Source organism: Heterodontus francisci, chromosome 1 (genome assembly GCF_036365525.1).
Source record: "Heterodontus francisci isolate sHetFra1 chromosome 1, sHetFra1.hap1, whole genome shotgun sequence".
NCBI classification, from domain to species: Eukaryota; Metazoa; Chordata; class Chondrichthyes; order Heterodontiformes; family Heterodontidae; genus Heterodontus; species Heterodontus francisci.
Window position 1 is genome coordinate 223,613,362 of NC_090371.1, and position 22,233 is coordinate 223,635,594.

The window sequence follows — 22,233 nt, forward strand, 5'->3', positions numbered from 1 at the left end:
ATTCAGCTGGATAGCTTACTTTTGCTGGCACAGGATGAGCCAAATGACCTCTTTCAGTGCTTTCAATTTTCTATATTTTTGTTACAAAGAATCTCTAATTAAAAAGAAATTGGTTGAAGGATGGAAAACTGGGGTGGGGCAGGTAATCAATGAATGCTAGGACAACTTTTTCCACCCCCTTGTATGAGAAACATGGTTTGGATTCAAAAATCCTCTAGCTTATCTGAAAAGATATACACATTCATCAAATACAAGGCCTGCTAGCCAAAGATTTTATGGAACACGCAGCGTAGAAAAATGGATCTTCTCTCGCTTCACTCTCAAGACCCCCAGCACCATCTTACATTTTCTCAGAAGGGCTGCAGACATCTTTGGAAAAAAGAGGGACATTGAACAAGATAGGTGATCAAAGCTGAAGGAGCAGCAAAAGCACAGGAGATGTTAGCTAAAGTGTTGCCTCTTATACACCAAAAATACAAGAATAGCTTTCAGTGGGAAAAATAAATTCACCTGAAGTAGTTTTGTGGAGCCATTTACTAGGCTGCACATTTCAGCTGGATTAACATTTGTACATTTATATCGGTTTGCTAGTTGTCCATTAACTATCTTGTTATTTAAAAAATGGGCAAAATTAAACTATGAAAATCAAGTCAGACATGCTAACAGAGGAAACAATACTGGAATTACACACTTGGATAAAACACAACAACTGATTTAAATGATAACTTTACCAGAAAAGATGACCTGCAATTCTACCCATTGCCTCAATTTGTAGAAATTATGAACAGAAACAACCCATTCAGTATGATCACGGCTGATCTATTCCATATCCCTTCATGTCCGAAAATCTATTGATCTCTCCAATATGCTCACCAACTGGGTATCCCCAACCCTCTGGAGTAGAGAATTCCAAAAATTTCCAATCCCAGTGCTAAACGACAAACCCATTTATCCTGAGCCAATGCCCCCCAGTTCCAGACTCCCTAGCCAGGAGAAACAGCATGTCAGCATCAACCCGGTCAAGCCCTCTAAGAAATTTATGCATTTCAATAAGAACACCTCTCATTCTTCTGAACTCAAGAAAATATAGGCCCATTCTATTCAATCTTTCCTCATAACTCGACCCTCTCATCCCTGGAATCAATCTAGTGAAACATTGTTCAATCCCCTCTTAAGGCAGGTATATCCTTCCTTCAGAAAAGGAGAATAAAACTGTATCAAGTACTCCAGGCATGGTCTCACCAAAGCCCTATATAATTGCAGCAATTCCTTACTCATACTACTCCAATTCATAAGAAATAGGAGTAGGCCATTCAGCCCTTCGAACCCGCTCTGCCATTCAATGAGATCACGGCTGATCTACTTCCCATCATTTTCCTGCATTCTCCCTGCATCCCTTAATGTTTTTAATATGCAGAAATCTATCGATCTCCGTCATGAACATACTCAACGACTGAGCCTCCACACATCCCTCTGAAGATTCACCATCCTGAGTGAAGAAATTCCTCATCTCAATCCTAAATGGCCTCCCCTTTATTCTGAGACTGTGTCCCCTGGTTCTAGACTCCCCAAGCTAGGGGAAACATAACTCCTGCATCTACCCTGTTGAGCCCTGTAAGAATTTTGTATTTGAATTACATCACCTCTCATCCTTCTAAATGGTACAGCCTCCATATTCCCCAGTACTGGTGTCAGAACCAGAACCCACTTCTCCCACAGCAGTCTGAGTCACACATTCATCTTGCTAATCTCATTTACCCTTTGCCAATTTGCACATAGCTCAGGTAATGATCCAGAGATTACCTTAGAGATTCTGCTTTTTAAATTTAGTGTCCAGATCCTCATATTCCCTATGCAGAACCTCTTTCCTAGTCCTGTGCCACTGGTACCTACATGGACCACGACAACTGGATCCTCCTTCCTACTACAAGTTCCTCTCCAGCCCTAAGCAGACATCCTAAACCCTGGCACCAGGCAGGCAATTCAACCTTCTGGATTCTTGCTCTTGGCTGCAGAGAACAGTGTTGATGCCCCCTGACTATACTGTCCCCTACTACCACTACATTCCTTTTAACTGCCCCCCAACCTGAATGGCTTCCTGTACTATGGTGCCATGGTCAGTCTGCTCATCCACACTACAGCTCTCGCTCATACCAGCTGCAAGAACCTCAAACTTGTTGCTCAATTGCAGGGGCTGAGGCTCCTCCATTCTCTCCTTGATCCCTTACCTGCCTGACTCACACACTCCTGTCCCTGATCAAATCAGACAACCCTATCCTAAGGGGCGTGACTGCCTCTGGAACAAAGTGCCCAGGTAACTTTCCCCCTCCTTGATGCATCAAAATGTCTACAGCTTGGCCTTCAGCTCATTAACTCTGATGAAACTCTTCAAGCCAAAGGCAGTTACTACAGACATGGTTGCCACGGATTGCAGTGGCAACCAGGAACTTCCATATACTGCAGCCCTGACACATCACTTGTTCTGCCATCTGTTTGTTAATTAAATTTCTTAATTTATAGTTTCCTTCTTCACCAAACTCCCTCATTTAAACTCCTGACTGCACACTGTGCACTCAGTCCTTGCAATAAAGGCCAACATACTATCTGCCTTCCTAATTGCCTGCTGCACCTACATGCTAACTTTGTGATTCATACACAACACCCAAGTCCCTCAGAACATTCAGTAGCACTTTTAAATAAAAACTGATTTTCTGTTCTTCCTACAAAGTGAATAATTTCACATTTCCCCTCATTAGACTCTACCTACCACCTTCTTGTCCAATTACTGTATCGCCAAATAAAATAACTGGCCTATATTCCTTTGCATCTTCCTTACAGCTTACTTTCACAGCTAGCTTTGCGTAGTCAAAAAACTTGGATATATTACACTCAATCTCATCAAAAGTCAGTCACTGTAAAGATTGTAAATGGCTGAGGCCCAAGCACTGACCCTTGCAGCACTCCACAGGCAACAAAATGCCAATCTGAAAATGATTAACGGGCAGAGTGCGAATAAATGGATCAATCTATGCCATTATATTATTCAAAGTTAGGGCTCACAGGATTGAAACAATCTCTTGTATCAAAGGCCTTCTGAAAATCTGAATATACTACACCCACTTGGTTCACTCTTATCTGCCATATCAGTTACACAAAAAGATTTCAAACACTTTCATAAAACCCTGTTGACTCTGCCCAAACGATAAAGTTTCTAGTATTTGCCCCATTTGACAGGTTAACTGGCTTATAGTTCCCCATTTTCTCTCTCCCTCCCTTCTTGAACAGTGGGGTTACATAGAATCACAGCGTGGAAGGAGACCATTCGGCTAGTGTCTGTGCCAGCAAATAGCCATCCAGCCTAATCCCACTTTCCAGCCCTTGGTCTGTAGCCTTGTAGATTACAGCATATCCAAGTACTTTTTAAATGTAGAGGGTTTCTGCCTCTACCATCCTTTCAGGCAGCATGTTCCAGCTCCCCACCACCCTCTGGGTGAAAAGGTGTTTCCCCTCGGATCCCCTATAAAGCACCTACCCCTTACCCCAAATCTATGCTCCCTGGTAATGGACCCCTCAACCAAAGGAAAATAGGGCCTTCCTATCCATCCAATTAGGTCTCCCCTCAGCCTCCTCTATTCCAATGAAAACAACTTGAGCCGATCCAATCTTTCCTCAGAATGAAAATTCGCCAGTCCAGGTAACATCACATCTTTCCTATAGTGCACTGATCAGAACTGCATGCAGTACTCCAGCTGTCACCTAAATAGTTTTTTTCCCCATTTCTTCATGGGATGGGAGCATCGCTGGCTAGGCCAACATTTATTGCCCATCCCCAATTGCCCTTGAGAAGGCGGCGAGCTGCCTTGTTGAACCGCTGCAGTCTTTGGGATGTTGGTACAGTGCTGTTAGGAAGGGAGTTCCAGGATTTTGCCCAAATGAGTGTGAAAGAAAGGTGATATTTCCAAGTCAGGATGGTGTGTGGCTTGAAGGAGAACTTGCAGGTGGTGTTACCATGCATCTGCTGGCCATGTCCTTCTAGGTGGTAGAGGTCACGGGTTTGGAAGGTACTGTCAAAGGAGCTTTGTTGAGTTGCTGCAGTGCATCTTGTAAATGGTACACATTGCTGCCACTGTGCGTCGGTGGTGAAGGGAGTGAATGTTGAACCTGGTGGATGGTGTGCCACATCAAGCAAGCTGCTTTGTCCTGCATGGCGCGAGCTCCATGACTGTTGTCGGAGCTACACCCGTCCAGGCAAGTGGAGTGTATTCGATCACACTCCTGACGTGGGCCTTGTAGATGGTCGACAAGCACTGGGGAGACAGAAGGCGAGTTACTTGCCGCAGAATTCCTGCTCTTGTAGCCACAGCATTTATGTGGCTGGTCCAGTTCAGTTTCTGGTCAATGGTAACCCACAGGATGTTGATAGTGGCGGATTCAGTGATGGTAATGCCATTGAACCTTAAGGGGATATGGTTGGATTCTCTTAGAGATCATTACGTGGCAAGTAACATTCGCACCACACATCAGCCCAAGTCTGGACATTGTCCAGGTCTTTCTGCACATGGACACAGGCTGCTTCAGTGTCTGAGGAGTCACGAATGATGATCAGCAAGCATTCCCACTTCTGACCTTATGATGGAGGGCAGGCCATTGATAAAGCTGCTGAAGATGGTTGGGCCTAGGACACTACCTTGAAGAACTTCTGCAGTGATGTTCTGGAGCTGAGATGATTGGTCTCCAACAATCATAACTAGCTTCCTTTGCAGTAGGTATGACTCCAACCAGCAGAGAGTCCGTTCCCCACTCGATTCCCATTGACTCCACTTTTGCTAGGGCTCCTTGGTGCCATACTTGGTCAAATGCTGCCTTGATGTCAAGGGCAGTTACTCCCACTTCACCTCTGTGGTTGACTCTAAAATGCCTTCTGAACTGGCCCAACAAGCCACTCAGTTGTATAAAAGCACTACAAAGTCTAAGAAAAGGAATGAAACTGGACGGACCACCCGGCATCAGCTCTTTTGCCCAAGTTTGAAACAAGGCTGAAGAAGTCAGGAGCTGAATGGACCTGGAAGAACCTAAACTGAGCATCAGTGAACAGGTGTCACTTGATACGTCAACGAGCCTTTCCACACTTTGCTGGTGGAGAGTAGACCGATAGAGCGATAACTGGCCGGGTTGAATTTGTCCTGCTTTGTGGACAGGACATACTTGGACAATTTTCCACATTACTGGGTAGATGTCAGTATTCGAGCTGTACTGGAACAGCTTGGCTAGGGGCATGGCTAGTTCTAGAGCAAAAAAGTCTTCAGCACTATGGCAGGAATATTGTCAGGGCCCATAGCCCTTGCAGTATCCAGTGCCTTCAGTAGAGTGAAATTGGATTGGCTGAAGACTGGCATCTGTGATGCTGGCGACCTCAGGAGATGGTCGAGATGGATCATCCACTCTGCATCCATCTTCAGCCAGAAGTGCGAATACTTCCACCTCGTCTTTTGCACTGATGTATTCGGCACCCCCATCATTGAGGATGGGGATATTTGCGGTACACATGATGGCGGGTAACCTCAAAATGAAGATGGGGCTTTGTCTTCACAAGGACTATGGTGGTCACTCCTACAAATACTGTCACTGACAGATGCATCTGTGACAGGTAGATTGGGGAGGAAGAGGTCAAGTACGTTTTCCCCCCATCTGTTCTCTCACTACTGGCCGTAGATCCAGCCTAGCAGCTATGTCCTTTTGGACCCAGCCAGCTCGGTCAGTAGTGGTGCTACTGAGGCACTCTTGGTGATGGACATTGAAGTCCCCCACCTAAGTGTACATTCTGTGCTCTTGCTACCCTCCGTGCATCTTCCAATTGGTCTTCAACATGAAGAAGCACTGATTCATCAACCAAGGGTGGGGGAGGGTGTGGCAGTAGATGATAAACCAACAGAAGGTTTCTTTGCCCATGTTTGACCTGATGCCATGTGACTTCATGGGGTCCAGAGTCAATGTTGAGGAATCTCCGGGCAACTCACTCCTGACTGTAAACCACTGTGCCAGCACCAGCAGGACAGACCCAGGGATGGTGATGGCAGTGTTTGGAACATTGTCTGTAAGGTATGATTCCATGAGTATGACTGTCAGGCTGAGTCTCCCAGTTTTGGCACATGCCCCCAGATGTTAGTACGGAGGACTTGAGGGTCAGCAGGACTGGGTTTGCTGTGGTCATTTCCAGTGCCTCAGTCTAGAGGTATGCAAAGGAAACCCGACGCGCACCCCAATTCCAGACCCAGACATGTCGTCGGGACCCGTCGGGGTCAGGTCACGTGGCAGGTCTTTACATCAGTACATGAGTAAAGGCCAGCTACCCGACCTGACCCCTACGGGATCCGACGGCATGGGTCAGGCTCCCCTTGCACACCTCTCTCTCAGTCGATGCCAGGTGGTCCGTCCAGTTTCATTCCTTTTCTTAGACTTTGTAGTGCTTTCATACAACTGAGTGGCTTGTTGGGCCATTTCAGAAGGCATTTTAGAGTCAACCACATTGCTGTGGTTCTGCAGTCACACGTCAGCCAGACTGAGTATAGAAATATAGAGTATTGAGTATAGAAATAGGAGAATAGCACAGATGAATGCATGGCTTAAGAGTTGGCGCAGGAGGGAGGGTTTTAGATTCCTGGACCACTGGGACCGTTTCTGGGGAAGGTGGGACTTGTACAAGCAGGACGGTCTACATCTGAACCAGAGGGGGACTAACATCCTTGCTGGCGGGTTTGCTAGTGTTGTTGGGAGGAGTTTAAACTAAATTGGCAGGGGGAAGGGATGCAGACTCCTAGCAGAATAGGGACACAGCTAAACACAGGAAAGCGAACAAGTCAGAGGGAATACAGCGGAAGTTTCAAGGGAGTAAGACCAGGATGGATGGCCTCTACTTTAATGCCAGGAGTATTGCAGGTAAAACGGATGAGTTAAGGGCAAGGATTGACACGTGGAATTGTGATATAGTAGCCATCACAGAGACATGGTTGAGGGAGGGGCAGGACTGGCAGCTCAATATCCCGGGATATAGAATCTTCAGGTGAGACAGAGGAGGGGGTATAGCAATATTAGTTAAGGAGTCAATTACTGCAGTAAGGAGAGATGATATCTTGGAGGGGGCATCAAATGAAGCTTTAATAGGTAGAGTTTAGGAATAAAAAAAAACAGTCACATTGCTAGGTGTTTATTATAGAACCCCAGATAGTCAGTGGGAAATTGAGGAACAAATGTGCAGAATTCGCAGAGGTGTGTAAAAATAATAGGGTAATTATATTAGGGGATTTCAACTTTCCCAACATTAATTGGGATAGTCATCGTGTTAAGGGCTTAGATGGAGTGGAGTTCTTAAAATGTATACAGGAGAACCTTTTAGCTCAATATGTAGAGGATCCAACAAGGGAGGGTGCAGTGCTGGACCTAATTCTGGGGAATGAAGCCGGACAGGTGGTTGATGTGTTGGTGGAGGAGCATTTTGGTGATAGCGACCACAACATGGTACAATTTAAGCTTGTTATGAAGAAATAGACAAGTTGCAAAAAAAGGTTTTGGATTGGGGGAAGAGCGAATTTTAATAAAATAAGGCAGGATCTGGCCAAGATAGACAGGAAAGAGTTACCTGTCGGCAAAGCGACAGAACAGCAGTGGGGGGGGCATTCAAAAAGGAAATGGGGAGGGTAATAGGTAGGAGCAACAAGCCCAGAGAACCATGGATAACCAGAAACAATCAGGGTACAATGAGAAAGAAAAGAGAGGCTTTTAGCAAATACAAAAGGAGAGCAAATCAATGGAAGCATTAGTGCAGTACAGAAAGTATAGGATGGAGCTCAGGAAAGCAATTAGGAGAGCAGAGGGGACATGAGAAAGCTCTGGCGAGTAAAAGTAGGGAAAATCCCAAGATATTTTATAAGTATATCAATGGGAAGAGGATAACCAGGGAAAGAGTAGGACCCATTAGGGACCAAGGGTGAAATCTGTGGGTGGAGCCAGAGAACATTGGGCAGAGAAATGGCAGATGGAGTTCAATCAGGGCAAATGCGAGGTGATGCATTTTGGAAGATCCAATTCAAGAGTGAACTATACAGTAAATGGAAAAGTCCTGGGGAAAATTGATGTCCAGAGAGATTTGGGTGTTCAGGTCCACTGTTCCCTGAAGGTGGCAACGCAGGTAAATAGAGTGGTCAAGAAGGCATACGGCATGCTTTCCTTCATTGGACGGGGCATTGAGTACAAGAGTTGGCAGGTCATGTTACAGTTGTATAGGACTTTGGTTCGGCCACATTTGGAATACTGCGTACAGTTCTGGTCGCCACATTATCAAAAGGATGTGGATGCTTTGGAGAGGGTGCAGAGGAGGTTCACCAGGATGTTGCCTGGTATGGAGGGCGCTAGCTATGAAGAGAGGTTGAGCAGATTAGGATTATTTTCATTAGAAAGACGGAGGTTGAGGGGGGACCTGATTGAGGTGTACAAAATCATGAGAGGTATAGACAGGGTGGATAGCAAGAGGCTTTTTCCCCAGAGTGGGGGTTTCAATTACTAGAGGACACGAGTTCAAAGTGAAAGGGGAAAAGTTTAGGGGGGATATGCGTGGAAAGTTCTTTACGCAGAGGGTGGTGGGCACCTGGAACGCATTGCCAGCGGAGGTGGTAGATGCGGGCACGATGGAGTCTTTTAAGATGGATCTAGACAGATACATGAATGGGCAGGAAGAAAAGAGATACAGAACCTTAGAAAATAGGCGACATGTTTAGAGAGAGGATCTGGATCGGCGCAGGCTTGGAGGGCCGAAGGGCCTGTTCCTGTGCTGTAATTATCTTTGTTCTTTATTGGTAGGGTGTTGAACGAATACTTCACATCTGTATTCACCCAACAGAATGAGGATGTAGATATGGAACTAAGAGAGAGACTGAGGTTCTTGAGTAAATTGTCATAGGGAGTGACAAGGTATTGGAGGTTTTGACAGGCTTAAAAGTGGACAAATCTCCAGGTCCGGACGATTTGTGTCCCAGGATGCTGTGGGAGATTGCAGGGGCTCTGACCCTAATTTTTAGTTCCTCTCTGGCCACTGGGGAGGTGCCAGAGGACTGGATAATGTGGACAGCTAATGTGGTCCCATTATTTAAGAAAGGTTGTAGAGATAAGCCAGGGAACTACAGACCAGTGAGTCTCACGTCAGTGGTAGGGAAACTATTGGAGAAAATTCTGAAGGAGAGAATCTATCTCCACTTGGAGGGGTAAAATTTGATTAGGAATAGTCAGCATAGCTTTGTCAGAGGAGGTCATGCCTCAACAAATTTGATTGAATTTTTTGAGCATGTGACCAGGTGTGTAGATGAGGGTAGTGCAGTTGATGTAGTTTACATGGATTTCAACAAAGTCTTTGACAAGGTTCCACATGGGAGACTTATCAAGAAAGCAAATGCACATGGGATACAGGGTAACTGGATAAGGTGGATTCAAAATTGACTTAACTGTAGGAGACAGAGAGTGAAGACAGACGGCTGTTTTAGTGACTGGAAGCCAGTGTCCAGTGGCATTCCACAGGGATCTGTGCTGGGTCCCCTATTGTTTATCATTTACATAAGCGACATAGATGACTATCTGTGGGGGTAGAATCAGTAAGTTCGCGAATGACAAAGATTGGCCGAGTGGTTAACAGTGAAGTTGGGTGTCTTAGGTTACAGGAAGATATAGACAGGATGGTCAAATGGGCAGAAAAGTGGCAGATGGAATTTAACGCTGAAAAGTGTGAGGTGATACATGTCACATTGCTCCTTCCAAAGTGTAAGTATTCAATGAATGGCCTGACACTGGGAAGTTCTGAGGAACAAAAAGGACCTTGGCGGGTTTGTCCATAGATCTCTAAAGGCAGAAGGGCAGGTTAATAAAGGCAGGGTGGTGAAAAAGGCATATGGGACACTTGCCTTTATCAAATCGAGGCATAGATTACAAAAGCAGGGAGGTCATGTTGGAGTTGTATAGAACTTTGGTAAGGCCACAGCTCGAGTACTGTGTGCAATTCTGGTCGCCACATTATAGGAAGGATGTGATTGCACTGGAGGGGGTGCAGAGGCAATTCACCAGGATGTTGCCTGGGATGGAACATTTAAGCTATGAGTTGGATGGGTTGTTTTCGCTGGAGCAGAGAAGACTGAGGGGTGACCTGATCGAGGTGTACAAGATTATAAGGGGCATGGACAGGGTGGATAGGGAGCAGCCGTTCCCCTTAGTTGAAGGGTCAGTTACAAGGGGACACAAGTTTAAGGTGAGGGGCAGGAGGTTTAAGGGGGATTTGAGGAAGAACTTTTTTTTTTTACCCAGAGGGTGGTGACGGTCTGGAATGCCCTGCCTGGGAGGGCGGTAGAGGTGGATTGCCTCATATCCTTTAAAAAAGTACCTGGATGAGCACTTGGCACATCATAACATTCAAGGCTATGGGCCAAGAGCTGGCAAATGGGATTAAGTAGACAGGTCAGGTGTCTTTAATGCATCGGTGCAGACTAGATGGGCCGAAGGGCCTCTTCTGCACTGTATTATTCTGTGATTCTGTGACTAGGTAAGGATGGCAGATTTCCATTGCTAAAGGACATTAGGTGAACCAGATTTTAAAAAAAAATAGATAATGGTTTCATGATCACCCCCTAGACTAGCAACGAATTCCAGATTTATTAATAGAGTTCAAATTTCACCATCTGCTGTGCTGGGAGACAAACCCATATCTCCAGAGCATTAGCCTGGGCCTCTGATTACTAGTCATGTCATCACTACACCACTGCCTCCCCTATACAGTTCTAGCATAATTTCCCAGCTCTTATATTCTATGCCTCAGCTAATAAATGCAAGTATCCTGTATGTCTTCATGACCACCTTATCTGTCTGTCCAGTCACCTTCAGGAATCTATGGACATGCACTCCAAGGTGCCTCTGTTCCTCTACATTTCTCAGTATTCTGCCATTTATCATGCATTCTCTTGTTTTGTCAGCCTTCTCCAAATGCATGACCTCACACTTCTCCAGATTGAACTCCATTTCTTCCGCCCAGCTGACTGATCCATTGATTTGAGCCTGCTGTCCACAGCTTTCTTCTTCATAATCAACCACACCTTCTGCATTCAAGTCCAAATCATTGATAAATCGCACAAAAGCAAGGGACTAGTATGCAGCCCTGTTGAAACCTACTGGAAACAGCCTTCCAGTCACAATAACACCCATTGACAATTCCCCTTTGCTTCCTGCCTCAGCCAATTTTGGATCCAACTTGCCACTTTGTCCAAAAGCTCATGGGATCCAAGGCAATGTGACAATGCCAGTCTGCCATGGCCAAAGCCTTGCTAAAATCTATATGGACTACATCAAATGCACTACCTTCATCAACTCTCCTTGTTATCTCCTCAAATAAATTCAATGTCAGTCAGACATGACCTTCCCTGAACAATGTGGGTTGACTATCTTTGATTAATCAATGTCCAAATGAAGATTTATCCTGTCCCTCAGAATTCCACCCACCCCCCCCACAAATAATTTCCCCAAAGTTAGGCTGACTGGCTCATAATTACTTGGTCTATCCCTTTCTTTTTTTTTAAAAAAAAGTGGTACAATGTTTGCTGCCCTCCACTCCTCTGGCACCGCACCTATAGTCAAAGATGATTGGAAAACAAAAATGAGTGCCAATATTTCTTCTCTTGGTTTCTTTAACAGCCCAGGATACATTTGTCCGAGCCAAAGACATTAAACCCCCGATACTTCCCCCCTCCCCCCCACACTATGCTAATTTCATCTAATATTTCACTCCTCCTCCCCATCTGCATCATCCCTCCCTTTTGTGAAAACAAAGTATACATTAAGAACCATATTCACATTCTCCGCCTCCACATACAGGTTACCCGTTACGGTCCCTAATAGGCCCTCTTTCTTGTATAGACCTGAAACATTAACTGTTTCTCTCTCTACAGAGGTCGCCAGATCTGCGAAGTATTTCCAGCATTTTTTCTATTTAAAATTAAGTATTCAGAATTGTTTATAAATTTCATTCCAGGGACATTATCAAACTGACAATTAAACTCAAATACTCTAAATCTGGAAGATACAAAGTTACTTTGGCTTAGTAGATAAAGCACTGCCATATTTCCAGTTCAGCTTTTTGGTAGGGAAGAGTGATCTAATTTTAGTTAGACAGCTGTGTCTCCCTATTGTATGCACAGACATGAAGAAACTTAATTTTAAAACATCTAAACTTTGTGAACATAGCTGCATAGTACACAAAACAATACCAATAATTACATGTTTGCATAGAAAGACAAATTTAAAGAGAACCTTGTATGTATGCCACAGCCTTCAAAACAAGTGTGCATAATAGGTGATACATTGTTGTAACAGAAGACTGACCTTTCGAGCTGAAACAGGTGGTTTTCCTCCTTGGTTACAAGTACTTCCACCACTATTAAAAGTTAAATTTGAGGTCCCATTTAACTGAAAAAGAGAAAGTGTTAATATTTTTGATCAGCCCTTCATTCTAAAAGTGACATAGGACTCACTGAATTTATAGTCTTCAAAGTAAGTTCTCAACATGCTAAATTCAAAGTAGATTCATTATCTCTCCCTGAGGGAATCTCATTATACCCATATATACACATAATCAGCTGGCAGGTTTAGCTGAACAGAAAAGAAAAAAAGGATATGTTTTTATATCGTGCTTTTCATGATCACAGATGTCCCAAAGCACTTTCAGCCAACGAAGTACTTTTTGAAATGTAGTCACTGTTGTAATGTAGGAAATGCAGCAAGCTCTCAAACAGCAAAGTGATAATGACCAGTTAACCCATTTGTGATGTTGTTCAGGGATAAATATTGGCCAGGACATCAGGGATAACTCCCCTGCTCTTCTTGTGTGATCGTGCTATGGGATGTTTAACATCCACCGAGAGGACAGATGGGGCCTCAGTTTAATGTCTCATCTAAAAGAAGACACCTCAGACAATGTAGCACTCCCTCAGTACTGCACTGGATTGTCAGCCTTGACTTTTGTGCTCAAGTCCTGGAGTGGGACTTGAACCCACCAGCTTCTGAATCAAGGTGAGTGCTACCAACTGATTCACAGCTGAAGATACACACACACACCCCCGACACAACATGCTTACATTTCTTTCTCAAGCCATTCATGGCAACTGCTAAAGAGGCTTGGATTTACTTTTCATGGAAAAAGGAAACACTCAGGATCTGGTCAATATTTAAAATCACAGAGCAAAAAGTGATAGATGTTTGTCACAGAGCATTGAAAATGGAGATGATATAATGGCTAGAAATCTCTTCTGACCTACTCTGTTGCTGCAACTTAACAGGAAACCCCATTTACACCCGCCAATAGGGTTTCCGTTACACTACCAGCAGCAGAAGAGGTGCAGCTTGGAGGAAGCTGCTCGGGCCAATGCAAGGAAAACAATTCTCAGTATTTCTTCAGATTACAAACAAACCAAACTTCTATTAAATCAGAAGTTTGGATTCTGGATGCTTTTATTTCTTTACTCTTTGGATGAGTAGAGCAAGCTACCAATCTTATCTATAAAAAGGTGGACGGTCCAGAAGACCCTCACAAGCAGATGTGGATCCATTATTTACCTCCTGCCTTCAATGTTAAAATATTGGCAAGCTCATTACTAGTGTTCATTTATAACCGATACCCCTCAGCTTATTGCAGCAAATTTGAGGCCTTCTTCCACAGATGGGTCAAGTAACCATGAAAAACACCACTTGCAAAAATGCATATTTAAGATTGAGACCTTAAGACTAAATATAGAAGTTTTATAGTAGCTTATGCATAAAACCACAACAGTGGTTGTGAATGGAAAGCTACTAGATGACAGATGTGAAGAACTGCTCAGGAATGCCTGTTTTGATAAGTTCCTAGTGTAAACTCTTATAAAAAAAAAAAATCCTTGCCATGAATATGGGATACTCAGTTGAAATATTAGAAAAAAAACTGGAGAACACAAAGGTGTTACACCAAGTTTTTAAACAGCTAGAGTTTGCCTTGGGGTGCAGGAAACATGATGTGTTGGTGTAAAAAAGTGTAAAGAGAGGTGTTTACCATATGGTAAAGTTTGAACTTAAAATCTGAATTTTTAAATATTACACATTTTACTGTAATTTAAAAAGCATTATATCCAGAAATTGAAATTAACAAAAAAATGACAGATCAGGAGTTTTCAAAAAAAAAAACCCCCATTATTGACTTACTCTTCTGATTTTGCTGTGTGGTGTATTAGATGCACCTAATGCCCGTTTTAAAGGAGTTTTATAGCCAATCCCATCTTCCTTCTTTACACACTGGAATAAAACCACAGGACAGCAATTGCAAGCAGGACAAGACTTTCAATTACTTAGCACTATACACAATCAAGTTTAGTTGTCTGTATTACCAAATATAGGCACATATTAATCTTGCTAACTACATTCGATTAACTTTGAAATGCCAAGACTTCATATACAAATCTTAATTTGAATAAAATTTAATCATAAAATGCAAGTGTGAAGGAAATTGCACAGTAAATTGTTAATTGGGGTAGAGGATTCCAAGTTATTTTGAAGACCAAACTAGTTAAAAATGTAGGTTGGAGCTTGGCATCAATTTGCCAAATCGAACAGGTTAATGCTGCACTCCAATAACATACGCGTTCTTGCTTCTCTTGTTCTTTCTTGAATTTATGTTGCTCCCATTGGTTCGCAATATAAGTTGTGAATTTTTGACCATTAACTAGGAAGGGACAGCCTTGCTCAGTTTCCCATTTTTCTATGTTTAACTTCAGTTCTTCTTCCAGCTGAAGAGGAAAAATTACAAAATTTACATAGATAATGGTGTTTTTTTTAAAAACTAAAAACAATGAAACAAGGCTACAATGATCTTTTAAACAGTCAGAAGAATCAGTGTAGTGTGAACATAGTAATATTAAGTGTGGAAAATTCTCCATTATAATGAAGTAATGCTTGCCTTTGGTAATTTCTTCTGAAGCTGACAACGCTCCTTTTCCTCTCTCAGTAGAGTTCCACCTCTATTAGCATATCTGTTTGGGTCCGATGCTTTCTTCTGTACAACAAATTAAATTTTTTTGCAGCCTTAGAATGTTACAATAGCACCATCAAAATATATTATACCAGATTACATTTGGCAGTTGTAAGCTTTGAATTTGAATGATTTGCTATTCAAATTAAGTACCAATTGTAGGAGTTTTTACTTTGAACTTAATTGGCAATTCTGGCACAAATGGCAACCAGTTTGTAAAGTGCTCTCTCCTCCTCTTCCCCTCACCACCCCCCCCCACCAACCTCCCCCACTAAAACGTATTTGCATATAACCAAATACAAATCCTGCATTGAATTAGCATATTTAAAAAACGCTTTAAAAATATTCCTTGATATTCAAGAATTGTAACTTGGAAAGCTTGAATACTACTGCTGAAAGAGGTTTCACACACAAAAAAAATGCATTTACAATCCCTGTCAATTCACCATCTCCTAGTAACCAGATTTTTAAATTACAGAAAATCATTTAAAAATACAAACACACTTTTTAGTTAAAATTGGGGTACAGTTGTGAATTCCTTACTGAATTTTAAAAATTCATTCAAAACATACCTAGTGGTGTTCTTGCACCCAAAACTTCCAGCTTAATTTGAGCCTCCTCAAAAAGGTCTTGTAGACTAGCCAACTTAGTGAAAACTCAATAATTAATTTACCCAAGGGTGTGGCAAGTTTTGTGGCAGGGCCTGCTTCAAACAGGTTTACAAAAAGCACAAAAGATGACAGAAACTGGCGTTGCACCGAATGCAATTTGTGTTGTAAATTCCGTGAACCTTTGTGCTGACTACACAGATATCAACACATTGCACTAAAAAAAAACCCTAGCACAACTGAGCAGAAACTCCAGGCCCAAAACTGCACACATCTTGGTAAAATTTGCTTGACCATACACAGCACAATTCCAATTCTAAAACAGGCTGAATTCAATACAACTGGAAGTGGTTTGGTACATTGATAAAAGTTTGCCTGACCTAGAGTTCAAAGCACTATTATTTTTACAGCACTACAATTTTAAAAAGTCTCAATGCAGTGGCATACTTCGCCCTCGTACTGCCACCACCACTATTACTACTGTTATAAAACATCCCAAGGGGTTTCACAGGAGCATTATAAAACAAAATATGACACCGAGCCACAAAAGGAAATATTAGGTCAGATCAGATGACCAAAAACTTAGTCAAAGAGGTAGATTTTCAGGAGTTTCTTAAGGGAGGAAAACAAGATGGAGAGGCAGGGATGGTATTCCACAGCTAGGGGCCTAATCAGTTGAAGTTAGGACCAACAGTGGAGTGAATAAAGTCAGGCCTGCATAAGAGGTCAGAATTGTGGGATGGAGGAGATTAGAGATTCAGAGGGGTGACGCCATGGAGGAATTTGAAAACAAAGATGAGAATTTTAGAAATGCCAAGGCATTGCTTAACCGGGAACCAATGTAGGTCAGCAAGCACAGGGGTGATAGGGGAATGGAACTTCATAAGAATTAAGGCACGGGCAGAGTTTTGAATGACCTCAAGCTTACGGAGGAGACCAGCCAGGAATGCATTGAAATAGTCAAGTCGAGAGGTAACAAAGGCATGAACAAGCATTTCAGCAGCAGACAAGCTGAGAATGGGGTGAAGTCAGGTAACCATGAGAACATAAGTAGGAGCAGGAGTAGGCCATTCAATGAGATCATGGCTGATCTTCTACTTCACATCATTTTCCTACACTATCCCCGTAACCCCTGATGTTTTTAAAATATGTAGAAATCTATCAATCTCAGCCTTGAACATACTCAACGACACAGTCTCCAGAGCCCTCAGGGATAAAGAATTCCAAAGATTACCACCCTCTGAAGAAATTCCTCCCTATCTCAGTCTTAAATGGCCTGCCCCTTATTGAGACTGTGTCCCTTGATTCTGGACTCCCCAGCCAGGGGAAACATCCCTCCTGCATCAACCCTGTAAGAATTTTGTACGTTTGAATGAGATCACCTCTCATTCTTCTAAACTCCAGAGAATAAAAGCCCAGTCTATTTAATCTTTCCTGATAGGACAATCCCTCCATCCCAGGAATTAGTTTGGTGAACCTTCATTCCACGCCCTGCATAACAAGTATATCTTTCCTTGGGTAAGGAGACCAAAACTGCACCAAATATTCCAGGTGGGGTCTCACCACTGCTCTATATAATTACAGCAAGACATCTTTACTTCTATACTCAAATCTTCTTGTAATGAAGGCCAACATACCATGTCTTAATTGTTTGCTGTACCTGCATGTTAGCTTTCAGTGACTCATGAACAAGGACATCAAAGTCCTTGTGAAATTCAACACTTCCCAATCTCTCACCATTTAAGAAATACTCTATTTCTGTTTTTCCAACCAAAGTGGATAACCTCACATTTCTCCACATTCTATTCCTTCTACCAAATTTTTGCTCACTTGCTTAGCCTCTCCAAATCCCCTTGAAGTGTCTTTGCATCCTCCTCACAACTCACACTTCCATCTAGTTTTGTCTCATCTGGAAACTTAGAAATATTACATTTAATCCCCACAGCCACATGATTGATATAGATTGTGAATAGCTGGGGCTCCCAAGCACTGATCATTACAGTACCCCACTAGCCACAGCCTGCCAATCCGAAAATGACCCCTTTACTCCTACTCGTTTTTTTGTCCATTACCCAGTTCTTAATTCAGGCCAGTGTATTTCCCCCAATCCCATGTGCTCTAATTTTGTTTACTGACCTCTAGTGTGGGATCTTAAAATCTAAATATACCACATCCACCAGTTCCCCCTCATCTATTCTGCTAGTTATATCCTCAAAAATCTCCCAACAGGTTTGTTAAACATGATTTCCCTTTCATAAATCCATGTCGACTCTGCCCAATCCTACCATTATTTTCTAAGTGCCCTATAATCACCTCCTTTATTATAGATTCTACCATTTTCCCTACGACAGATATTAGACCAACAGGTCTGTAGTTCCCAGTTTTCTCTCCCTCCTTTCTTAAATAGTGGGGATTACATTTGGCACCTTCCATTCTGCAGGAACCATTCCAGAGTCTAGAATTTTGGAAGAGGATCACCAATACATCTACTTTCTCTACAACCACCTCTTTCAACACTCTGGGATGTAGGATTTATCTACTTTAAGCCCCATTAATTTTTTTTCTTACTTTTTAAAAAAACGGATAATATATTGCAGTTCCTCGTTTACACTAGTCCCTTGAATATTTCTGGGAGTTTTTTTTTTAGTATTTTCCTCTGTGAAGACAGGCAAAGTATTTGTTCAGTTTCTCTGCCATTTCCTTATTCCCCACGATAAATTCTCCTGACTCACTTGTAATGGACCCACACTTGTCTTGACTAACCTTTTCCTATTTTCATACCTATAGAAGCTTTTACACTTGGTATTTATGTTTCTCACTAGTTTACTCTCATTCTATTTTCCCTTTCTTAATCTTTTACTTGGTCCTCCTTTGCAGAATTCTGAAATGCTCCCAATCCTCAGGCTTATCTTTTTTTGGCAACTTTATAACCCTCTTCTTTCGCTCTAATACAATCCTTGACTTCTTTCATTAGCCATGGTTGGACCACTTTCTTTACTAGGTTTTTGTGCACTAACAGAATGCATTTTTATTGTAAACTATGTATTAGTTCTTTAAATGTTAGCCATTGCCTGTCTACTGTCATACCTTATAAATGTAGTTTTCCAATCCACCATAGCCAATTTGCCTCGCATGCTGTCATAGTTTCCTTTGCTTAGATTTAAGACCCTAATTTCAGATTGAACTACATCACTTTCAAACTTAATGTAAAATTCAATTATATTATGGTCACTTTTTCCTGAAGGCTTCTTTACAACAAGATTAATTAGCCTTTTTTCATTGCACAATACTAAATCAATAAATAGCCCTCTCCTTAGTAGGTCCCTTAATGCACTGTTCCAGAAAACCATCTTGCATACATTCCGAGAATGCGTCCTCCACAACATTCGTACTAAAAGTTTACCCAGTCTATATGTAGATTAAAACCCCCATGATTACTGTATTACCTTTGTTACATGCACCTCTAATTTCCTGATTTATACTGAGATTTACATTACCACTGCTTGTAAACAACTTCAACCAATATTTTCTGCCCCTTACTGTTTCTTAGTTCACCCAAACTGATTCTAGATCTTGATCTTTAGAACTATAGGTCATCTCACTACAGTACTAATGCCCTCTTAAATTAACAGAGCTCTTCCACTACATTTTCCCAGCTTCCTGTCCTTCCTGAATGTCATGTACCCTTGGATATTCAAGTCCCAGCTCTGGTTTACTTGTAGCCATATCTCTATAATAGTTATCAGGCATCACGTTTCTATTTGAGCTGACAATTCATTGCGAATGCTGCAGGCACTCAGATACAGAGCACTTAATTCAGCCTTTTTTTTTTTATTACTGTTTTTGTAAACTCTGGCCCTATCTGCTGGCACACTCTTAAGTTTGCAATCACTGTCCCTTCCTGCTATACTCTGATCATTACCTTTATTGCTACATTGATCTATTGCCCTGTAATTTCCCATTCGTTTACTCAATCTTTCCCTTCCCCCCCCCTCTATTTGGTTTAAAGCCCTGTCTACTTTCCTAGTTATACGACTTGCTAGAACACTGGTCCCAGCATGGTTCAGGTGAAGTCCGTCCCAACAGTACAGCCTCTGCTTTCCCCAGTACTGGTGTCAGTGCCCCACTTCTCCCACACCAGTCTCTGAACCACACATTCATCTCTCTAATCTTATTTACCCTTTGCCAATTTGCACATGGTTCAGGTAATAATCTAGAGATTACCACCTTTGAGGTTCTGCTTTCTAATTTAGTGCCTAGCTCCTCACACTCCCTATACAGAACCTCGTTCATTGTCCTACCTATATCGTAGGTACACAGAGACCTCCTATGACCGCAAGTTCCTCTCCAGCCTTGAGCAGATGTCCCGAACCCTAGCACCAGGCAGGCAACACAGCCTTCTGGATTCTCGCTCTTGGTTGCGGAGAAGTTTCTATACCCATGACTATACGGTCCCGGACTACCACTACATTCCTTTAACTCCCCCCACTTGAATGGCCTCCTGTACCATGGTCAGTCTGCTCATCCACACTACGGCTCTGGCTATTGTCCATACAATTTGCAAGAACCTTGAGCTTGTTGCTCAATTGCAAGGGCTGAGATTGCTCCACTTCCACCTTTGCGACCCCCTTACTTGCAGTCAAACCCTCCTGTCCTTGACTACTGACCAAATCAGACGACCCTATCCTAAGGGTGACTGACTTCTGGAACAAAGTGTCCAGGTAACTTACCCCTCTCTGATGCATCGCAATGTCTGCAGCTCAGCCTCCAGCTGATACACTGAGCCGAAGCTCCTCAAGCCTCAGGCACTTACTACAGACGTAGTTGCCATGGGTTGCCAAGGCATCCAGGAGCTCCCAAATGCTGCAGCTACAACACACCTGTCCTGCCATCTTTGAGTTTGAGATTTTAAAAAAATTTATAGTTCCCCTCTTCACCAAACTCCCTTCTCCACACTGTGCACTCAGATCCCTGAATTTATACTCTGAATAACAATGAGGAGTCAGCTTTGCGAGAGCTCTGCTGCAGCTCAGAAACCAGTTTAAGATAGCTAGTTAATTAACTAGCTAGTTAGTCAGATAGCTTATATAACCCTGTTTAAAACTGCAGAAAAAAAAAAACTTGCCCCTTAACAGTATTAGTTAATTGCTAAATCTAAACAAAAACTAGACTTGAGAGAATAACCCTTAAAATCCCGTCACTTACCAAACTCCCTTCTTCTCACTGTGCACTCAAGCAGCACAGTGATGTTAGAGGTGGAATTAGGAGGCCTTAGTATGGCAGGAATGGGAGGTCAGAAGCCCATCTCGGGGTCAAATGGGACACCAAGTTTTCAAACAGACTAGCTTATCTCAGACTGTTGCCAGGGAAAGGGATACAGCTGGTAGCTAGGGAATGGACTTGGCAGTGGGGATTGAAAATTATGGCTTCCCAATATTTAATTGGAGGAAATTTCTGCTCATTTAATACTGGCTGTTGGATCAGCAGTCTGATATTATAAATTAATATATCATATAGCAGTTAATCTTAAAAAAAAGGGGCTGGATTTTATTATGCTCTTGGAGATGGGCTGGGAGGCAGAGTGTCTGATGTTCTCCTGCCCTAGTAATTTTTTCTGCAGCAGGCACCATGGCAGACAGCAAGTCTGCTGGGAGGCCAATTGAGCCACTTAAGATAGGGCCATCTTGCTTTTACTGGGATTTAGGGAGGACACAACTGCATGGAGACACCCACCACGTGAAACATGGCAGCTTCCTAGCAAGCTCGCGGGAGCTTGGGGAGAAGCCCACAGAAAGCTCCCCTTGCTGAAAGGCTCTCCTCCTGCACCCCCACCCTCGCTAGAGCCTGCCTGAGTGGCCCCAACAAGCCTGAGCCCACTCATCTGTTTTCTGTGGTCTCCTCCATGGCTGCTGCTCCAGGCCCCCAGCTGGCAGCTCATGGGACAGGATCTTGCCCCTCAACAGAGGGCAGGCAGTTAATTGCCTGTGTGCCATTGAATTCGGCAGGGGGTCTGTTAAAGGGCCGAGGTGAGGTTACATCCCCTATTGTCAAAATAAAATCCAACCTCATGTTTTGCTGCAAACTAGTTCCTACCCTGATGACAATAAGCTTTCAGTAGAGAACACAAAACCTGCAACTTGGGACCTGAATTGCATGTTAGCAGTAAAAATACCCTTAGATCTCCAGAGCCAAGTGTATGAAGTGTGCAAGAGATAGAGAAATAGCTAACGTTAACATATGTAATGAATAAATTGTGTTCAATTTGTTTCATTAATACTAGAGGCAAGATGCAAACAAGTTTAGTCATATTTCATCAGGAATTAAGAATGCAGTACCTCAAACTCGAGAAACATCTTCCACCAACGTTCCCATTTTTCAATATTGTCAAACAATTCTTGATGCTTTTCATAATAAAGGGTAATCTTCACCAGCTCTTCATCATGCACTTTCAGCATCTCTTCTGTGTAATTTTCTGCACATGGATCATTCAACATTAGTCATGCAGAACTTCAAAAGGGAATTAACCCCTATCTTATGCACTATACTTGC

The 22,233-nt window shown here is 42.8% G+C and overlaps 1 protein-coding gene across 3 annotated transcripts in view; it reads right to left on the reverse strand.

Moving 5' to 3' along the window:
• LOC137356154 (protein regulator of cytokinesis 1-like) overlaps nucleotides 1-22,233 on the reverse strand; it is a 72,278-nt gene that overhangs the window by 12,764 nt on the left and 37,281 nt on the right. For all 3 annotated transcript variants that reach the window (XM_068022084.1, XM_068022154.1, XM_068022009.1), the window contains 5 exons: nucleotides 22,020-22,156; nucleotides 15,005-15,100; nucleotides 14,688-14,834; nucleotides 14,254-14,343; nucleotides 12,406-12,489 (listed from right to left, as the gene is read on the reverse strand). In XM_068022084.1, coding sequence (XP_067878185.1) covers nucleotides 12,406-12,489; nucleotides 14,254-14,343; nucleotides 14,688-14,834; nucleotides 15,005-15,100; nucleotides 22,020-22,156 — 554 coding nt within the window. The remainder of the gene's footprint in view (nucleotides 1-12,405; nucleotides 12,490-14,253; nucleotides 14,344-14,687; nucleotides 14,835-15,004; nucleotides 15,101-22,019; nucleotides 22,157-22,233) is intronic.